This window comes from Zea mays, chromosome 6 (assembly GCF_902167145.1).
Source record: "Zea mays cultivar B73 chromosome 6, Zm-B73-REFERENCE-NAM-5.0, whole genome shotgun sequence".
NCBI classification, from domain to species: domain Eukaryota; kingdom Viridiplantae; phylum Streptophyta; class Magnoliopsida; order Poales; family Poaceae; genus Zea; species Zea mays.
The window spans coordinates 7642933-7650504 of NC_050101.1; the positions used below are offsets into that span (position 1 = coordinate 7642933).

A 7572-nucleotide genomic window follows, 5' to 3' on the forward strand; every position below is an offset into this window, starting at 1 on the left:
CGTATTTGTCATACTTTCAAATGTATTGTACATATTTTAGTTTTATTAAATCGGTTGTTTAATCTATTCAAATAGATAGAGAATCGTTTAGAGAAACTCTACATATAGAGGATCCGGCAGCGTTCTCTAAATTTAGAGGACTGTTTAGAGGACGTTGCTGGAGGGAGTAGAGGACGTCCTCGTCCTCTAAATTTAGGGTACAGAACCCTTTAGAGCTCCTTGCTGGAGCTAGTCTTACGGGTAGCGTGCAACATCGGACATGTGCGCTTTCTCCGCCTTTCCTCTCGTCTCCTCGTCCGTTGGGGGCTCGGGCGCTCGGCTGGATCCATTTCGCGTGGCGCGCGCGGTCGACGGGAGGTCCCAGCCAGCCAGCGAGAGAGGGAGCCGGGGCCGGGCGGGGCGGCACCTCGCGAGATGGCGGCGGAAGCGGACGACCCGTCGCTGGCGGCGACCCTGGAGAAGTTCCGCCTCTACGAGACGCGCGCGGTGAGCACCTCACCACACCACCTGCCTCCTGGTTCCCCACCTCCATCCGAGTGGAATCGCTCATCCGCCCAGGTTGCTTGCTGGAACGCAGAGGTTCTACGTGATCGGGAGCTCGCGGGAGAAGCGCTGGTTCCGGGTGCTCAAGATCGACCGCTCCGAGCCCTCCGAGCTCAACGTAAGCGAGGACCCCGTCTGGTACTCGCTGCAGGAGGTCAAGAGCCTCCTCCAGCGGATCGACGAGGGCAACCGATCCACCGGGGGCCTCGCCTTCGTCACCAAGGCATACGGCATCGCAGGTTGGCCCCCTAGTCCCTTTTCTCAGTTGCATTCATTGTTCATGCACCTACCTCTGTTGCTCTGTATTGGAAAATTGGATTATCAACACTAGTTAGATCGCAGCTTCTCTCGTAGGCTATACTTCTCCTTAGATAAGATAGACAGTATTAGTTTTTTTGGGGTTGGTGGGTGGGGGTATAAATACAGTAGTTCATCAGATGTGTTCTGTTCGGAATTCCATAATGTTCCCTTTCAACGAATAAGGTGACCAGAGAATGCCAGGGATTCATTTTCATTGCAGAACTACTTCACAATGAAGATAACTCGGACACCCTGTGTTACCAATGTCCCTTGCATCTCTTGCTAACAGTTGGAATGTTGCTCAGTGCTTTACTGATATGAGTTTCACATTCAAATGCTAGGATTCGATTCGTTTGATCAGGATGGTTCAAGGAGGGTGGGAGGGATGCCGTTTATGTACCTTATGTTTTTTTCTCAAGTTAGTCACTATTTTTTCCACACTGCTAAAGACCAAATTTCATTACCAAAGCAACAAAATTACAGAGTTTTAGCGAGTAGCAAAGATGAATATGAAAACGAGAAACTAAACCCAGCATGCCCATGAAGTTGATAACAGAGGGATCCGCCCCAAGAATGGAAACTACCGCTACGACTGATGTGAAATGCAGCAACGACCAAAAGGTCACCCAAGGCCACTCTCAGGAGTTCCATACAGAGCTCCAGCCCAGACGGCATGCAGGCCCAGAAACGATGCTACCAACAAACGGCACCAGCTGGCGATCCTCTTGTTTCTGCAGCTCCAGCTCTTTCTTGTGGAAGAACAAGGCGTCTTCGCAGCTTACACTCGCAAAACTTGCGTCTCCAGCTCTCCCTTCAGCAAACCTGCCCAATAATTCAGGAAGGAGCAAATCATACAAACAATTTCAGTAGGAGATTTGATTTCCTTGTTATCAAAACAAACACACAGTGTTTTTGCATTTCCAAATTGCCCAACAGATCGCTGCCAACCCCATAGCATATACTTCTGTGCAAAAGGCACAAGTAACATCACCCTGCCATTTACATTTGCTCAAGTTATCTTTAGTGAGGATGGGATTTTGAAGGACCAACCACATGAAGACCTTGACTTTTAAGGGTATCTTAGATTTCCAAAAAAAAAAAAAAATTGAAGTTACACCCAAACTCATGCAGCCATGCTAGCAGAGATGTCTATAAGTTGATCTCACAGAAAAACTGCCAGTCTTTTCCCATTTCCAGATAGTTCTGCCATTCTCATTATTGATATTATATCTATGTACAATATCCTGTAAGCTTCTTAGTTGGTTTTGTAAGTCCTCATGAAGTTAGTCACTATTGACTACACTCGAACTACAGCCTTGCGCTTGTTCTCAAGATTCTTGTTTCGTTTTGCTATGTAGGTTGCATCAAGTTCCTGGAGTCATACTACCTGATTTTAGTCACCAAACGCCGTCAAATCGGTTGCATTTGCGGGCATGCTATATATTGTATAGATGAGAGCCAGATGATCACCATCCCACACTCATCAGTGCAAACAGATGTTGCGACCTCTAAGAATGAGCTGAGGTATAAGGAATCTTTTTTCCTGTGCTGTTTCACACTTTTGAGTATGCACATATTACCACACATTTGCTGAATTAAGGAACTTATACTTCTGTAACAATAGGTACAAGAAGCTTTTGGCTAGTGTTGATCTCACCAAGGATTTCTTCTATAGCTACACATATCCAATTATGCAGAGCCTGCAACAGAGTGTTACTTCTGCAGGGATGAAAGAAATGCCTTATGAAAATTTGTTTGTCTGGAACACTTTTCTGACAGAGCCAGTACGTTCAAGGTGCCACAATACTCTCTGGACAGTAGCTCTTGTCCATGGGCACTTCAAGCAGGTTACTTATAAACTATCTGCCACTTTTTAAAGTTTTTTCCTCCGAAACCTTTTCTGTTTATGAGATTTGGAAATTGGCTTCGTTGATGACCTCCATTTTATTTTGGAGAGGGGTGGGGGGAAGGGGGAATCTTGCATAATGCCTAATTAAGTGTTTCTATTTGTTTTCCAGGTCAAGCTATCAATTTTTGGCAGAGAGATAAATGTTGTTCTCAGCTCTAGAAGATCCCGACACTTCGCCGGGACACGGTAATTCTTTGTTTTGCTTTCTAGTCATGCCATACTTCTTTATTTTCTTTTTTCATTCGTGTAATATGAATCATTTACTCATTGTTGAGGCTTATGTTCTGTTCCATTGATTATATTATTCTCTTATTGCTGTTGAGTTATCAAATGCATACCTTGTTCCAAAAAACTTAGAACTCATATATGTAAGATCTTTGTTGGATCCATCATTCTTATGCAAAACCTTTCAAATCAACACTAATTTCCTGTCATTTTTCATTTACTTACTGCTTGGCACAATTTCTATATGTGCTCTGCCAGGCTGCGAGCTATGCATTATCTTATTTTTGTTCAATTAAAAATTTACTACCGCTACACGGTTTCTCTAGGTATTTGAAAAGAGGTGTGAATGACCATGGAAAAGTTGCTAATGATGTTGAAACAGAGCAGATAGTCTTTGAAGAAGAGGCTGGTTCCTGGAAGGGAAGAATGAGTGCCGTAGTACAGATGCGAGGATCAATCCCTCTCTTTTGGTCACAAGAGGCATCTCGACTTAGTCCTAAGCCTGATATTTTTGGTTAGTAGATGTTGTGAATCATTGATTATAATCTCAGACCAACCCATAATAGTTGATTGCAGGATTATTCATATAAAATCTTAAGGTTTTATCCTTATGGTAGAATAACACACTCACATTCATACAAAATTTCAAGATTTTATTTCCTTATGGTAGAATAACAGACTTGCACATCTGAGAATGTTCTTGAGATGCATTCTTCAACTTCAAATTGACTATTCTTTTAGGTCTTGAAATGAATAAAATTTATTATGAGTAGCACCTGTTTTCATTTTCATTATGAGGATCTAGGCCCAAGTATATACATTTCAGGTATAGCAAATATGCACAAAACCCACACATGACAGAGAACATATACATCCAACACAAAAAATATCACTTCTTTCTCACCTTAAAATTTTGTTGCAGTGCAGAGATATGATCCCACATATGAAGCAACAAAATTACATTTTGATGATCTCGCCCGGCGATATGGACATCCTATCATAATACTTAATTTGATAAAGGTACATACCTGCAACTTATTTTTGCAATTCCCAATTTCCCAAATATCTTCACTTGCTGATTAGTTGTGCATCTGAGACTTTAACCCTAACTCTTGAATTGCATATGAATTGGCTGCTACAGTTACACATTGACATTTGTCTAAAAATACAATATTCATTTTTGTGTGCTCATATATCTATGAGAAAATTTATTCTTCATGCCTCTCCATTAGAAATTACACTATATTGCAGCTCTATGCATTTGGGAGTCAAAACTTAACTGAACGATGTGTATCTCTTTTCTGCTTGGACATGTTAGTTTCTAGTGTAGCTGTGTGACTAGCTGCTACTCTTCATTGACTTCTTTGTATGGACAATCAGCATGTTAACTTTTGTCTTCCATGTGTTGCTCATCAATATTTTCTATTCTCTATGTAGACTGTTGAAAAAAGGCCACGTGAAATGATGCTCAGGCGTGAATATTGTAGAGCTGTTGAATATCTTAATCAAAATGTCCCAGAGGAGAAGAAGTTGAGATTCATCCACTGGGATTTTCATAAATTTGCTAAAAGGTTTTCAAGTGCTTCTTGGCTACCTTCAAACATTTGCAAGCTAGTGCTTGTTCACATGCTGATGTTTGATGTTTCACACTTTACCTTTCAGCAAATCTGCAAATGTACTGGGTGTTTTAGGAAAAGTTGCGGGTGAAGCACTGGACCTCACTGGGTTTTACTACAGCGGAAAGCCAAAAGTCCAGAAAAAAAGGTTAATTCAGCTTAGTCGAACTAGCACTGCAAGGTAAACATGCAATCTAGAAAGAATGCATAGCTTACAACAAATAGGACCATTGTATCCTACAGATTTTTATCCGAGAATTGAGATATCAAATACAAGGAGCAATTTCATATGGTTAATCATCTGTGAATACCACACTAGCAACTAGGGATACTACCAATACTAAATGTAGGCAATGCTTTCTTTCTGTGCAGGGATGGCTCCCTTGATATAAGGGCCAGTTCTGGAGATCTTTCAAGGCTCAGGGATGGCTCCCTTGATATAAGGGCCAGTTCTGGAGATCTTTCAAGGCTCTCTAGTAATGCTGAGGCACTTAGTTCTACAGGCTTTCAAGATATGAGAAATCAGGCTAACAAACAAGAGTTTCTTGGTGATACTCCCTGTTACCAAACTGGAGTGCTCCGTACAAATTGCATAGATTGCCTGGATCGCACAAATGTTGCTCAGTATGCATATGGCCTTGCTGCTTTGGGGAGGCAACTTCATGCAATGGGACTGACAGATGTTTTAAAAATCCACCCTGATAGCAGCATTGCTTCTGCTTTGATGGAAATGTACCAGAGCATGGGTGATGCACTTGCTCATCAGTATGGAGGATCTGCGGCACATAACACGGTCAGTAAATATTCTTTAGCACATATTAAATAAAGAGTAGCTGCCAGTCATTTGTAATGCCCATAGGATCCAAATTCCAGAAGTCATTTTCTTTTCGGTTTTGGGGTTTAGAACTTCAGATAAGAGAGCTATCTGCTATCGCCTCTTTGGCTGTTCCCTGGTTTCAGACATCCAGTACTGTCCAATGAACACAATTTCAGGTTTTCCCTGAGAGGCAAGGGAAATGGAAGGCTACTACTCAGTCTCGGGAGTTCCTGAAATCAATTAAACGGTATTACAGTAATGCCTACACTGATGGTGAGAAGCAGGATGCTATAAATCTGTAAGTCTATCGTGTTGCTTTTATCATAATAGATGTACTGTATTAAACATATAAGGTAGTGAGTGAACCAGCTCTTGAGTTGTCTAGTGCCATGGGTGCAATCAGATTTCTGGGGTACTAATTCTTAGTTTGGTGGTACTATCAGATTTCTGGGGTATTTTCAACCACAAGAAGGAAAACCAGCTCTTTGGGAGCTGGATACTGATTACTATCTTCATGTGACGACAGCTGGGGATGATCTTATGTCTGATAGCTACCACTTGAGGCAAGTTTTAGTGGTTCTTTGCTTCACTTGTTATGATACAATGATTTTCATACCCTTAACAAGATGGTAACTCACAGTTCTGCACCTGGAAATAATGTGTTCGTGGGGTCTGGAGCTGCATTGAACCCTGGGACCATATTGAGCCCTGTCCCAGCATGCAAAGAGGATTTCTCACGGAAGAAGCTTACTTCGTTCGACAAACTTATAGAAAGAACATGTAGTTCTATAAGGAATGTAAGGCTTCATTGTGACGCTGATCTAAAGCCAAGTGGAGGTGTTGGAACTTCTGGAATGGCACCAGATGCAGCGTACGCGGTTTACCCCCTCGTCACATATGGTTCTTGGTTGAATTTATTTTTTGTGATGTTGTTCTGACAGGATCCATTTATGGTTCAGTGAGATACAGCTTAAAAGCCCCAACTGGTTGTTTGGTCAAAGGAAGCATACGGAGACAATTTCAACCGCAAGAGTTGCCCCGGTTGAAAACGTGAACGAGGGGAACAGAGACGAGTCAAATGTGTCTCTTTGTGGGGAACTAATTTGGCTATCCTCCTCAGTTGAATCATGCGAGGAGGACATTTTCAGAAGGTGACTCCATAAAATTTGCTACTATAGCTCTTTAAAAAAAAATGGCTCCTTTGTAGATGATTTTAGAAATTCCGTTTTCTTTGCGATATGATGCAGGTACCTTGCATTCACGACAGCGGATGTAGAGAATGGCTGGTATGGCGGAACACTGCTATATGACCGAGATGAAAACAGCGGGGCTTACAGGCACTATTCTGAGCTCTGCCAGGTAAGCGCCTCCATGGCTGTCATCTTGGTTCTGAATACAGGAGTTTCATAAACTTATGTATGTGGTAATGCAGGGAGCTGTCATGGATCCCTTTGAGCATGACCCTGAGAAAGAGCGGCACTACGCGGAGGCCCTTAGCGTGGATCTCGGCGATGCACGGGTGGAGGCCGAAATGCAGGCCGCGCTGGATGACTACCAGGTCATAGGGTCGGACCTGAGCATCATCCCTTCGTGCGGAGCACTCGCAGAGGACCCGAGCCAGCTGACGAGGTGGATCATTGGAGATGAGAGGCTGCTTGTGGGTGCTGCTGCGCAGTAGACCGGTGGGGTTCTGTCTTCTACTCTTCTGTGGAAGGTTGTACAGAGCAACAGATTGCCATTCACCGACCCAGCCTTTGTGTTTTATAGATACTTCCCTGAAACAATTACTCCATGTATTTAGCAGCAGGTGTTTTATAGACACTTCCCTGAAACAATTACTCCAACACGTGCATGCAATTTATTGTTGTGCAGCAGGTGGTATTGCTGCTGGGATTAGCTTTGGCAATAATAGTTGATTGTTGTGCAGCAGGTGTTTGATTTCATTCATCTATAAATAACCAAAGCCAGCTGGGCGAGACGATCTTTCTCAGTCGATCGCACAGCAAGTGAAGGCTTTGTGTACTATACAACACATATGGAATCAACCATAACAATCAATCTGATACACACGGTAATTTACATCCCCCATCGATCCAACCACCCAAGCTAGCTAGTCCATCCCAAAAAGCCTTGAATTCAGTTGCATCCATCCATGTTTTGTA

General features: G+C 42.8%; 1 protein-coding gene across 3 annotated transcripts; it reads left to right on the top strand.

The window, feature by feature from the left end:
- Positions 1–244: 244 nt before the first annotated feature.
- LOC100279320 (uncharacterized) lies at positions 245–7339 on the top strand. 3 transcript variants are annotated; one of them, XM_035959532.1, is made up of 16 exons: positions 245–486; positions 559–782; positions 2202–2367; positions 2468–2690; positions 2862–2938; positions 3304–3491; positions 3900–3997; positions 4415–4548; positions 4640–4774; positions 4966–5386; positions 5587–5708; positions 5854–5973; positions 6051–6281; positions 6370–6561; positions 6658–6769; positions 6843–7339. In XM_035959532.1, exons 1-16 carry the CDS (start codon positions 260–262, stop codon positions 7086–7088), a joined length of 2916 nt encoding a protein of 971 aa, XP_035815425.1. In that variant the 5' UTR covers positions 245–259; the 3' UTR covers positions 7089–7339. The 3 variants fall into 3 exon arrangements, with proteins under 3 accessions (XP_035815425.1, XP_008647710.1, NP_001145813.1); XM_008649488.3 differs by having other exon boundaries at positions 252–486; positions 578–782; positions 5017–5386; positions 6843–7319; NM_001152341.1 differs by having other exon boundaries at positions 274–486; positions 578–782; positions 6843–7335.
- Positions 7340–7572: the final 233 nt, after the last annotated feature.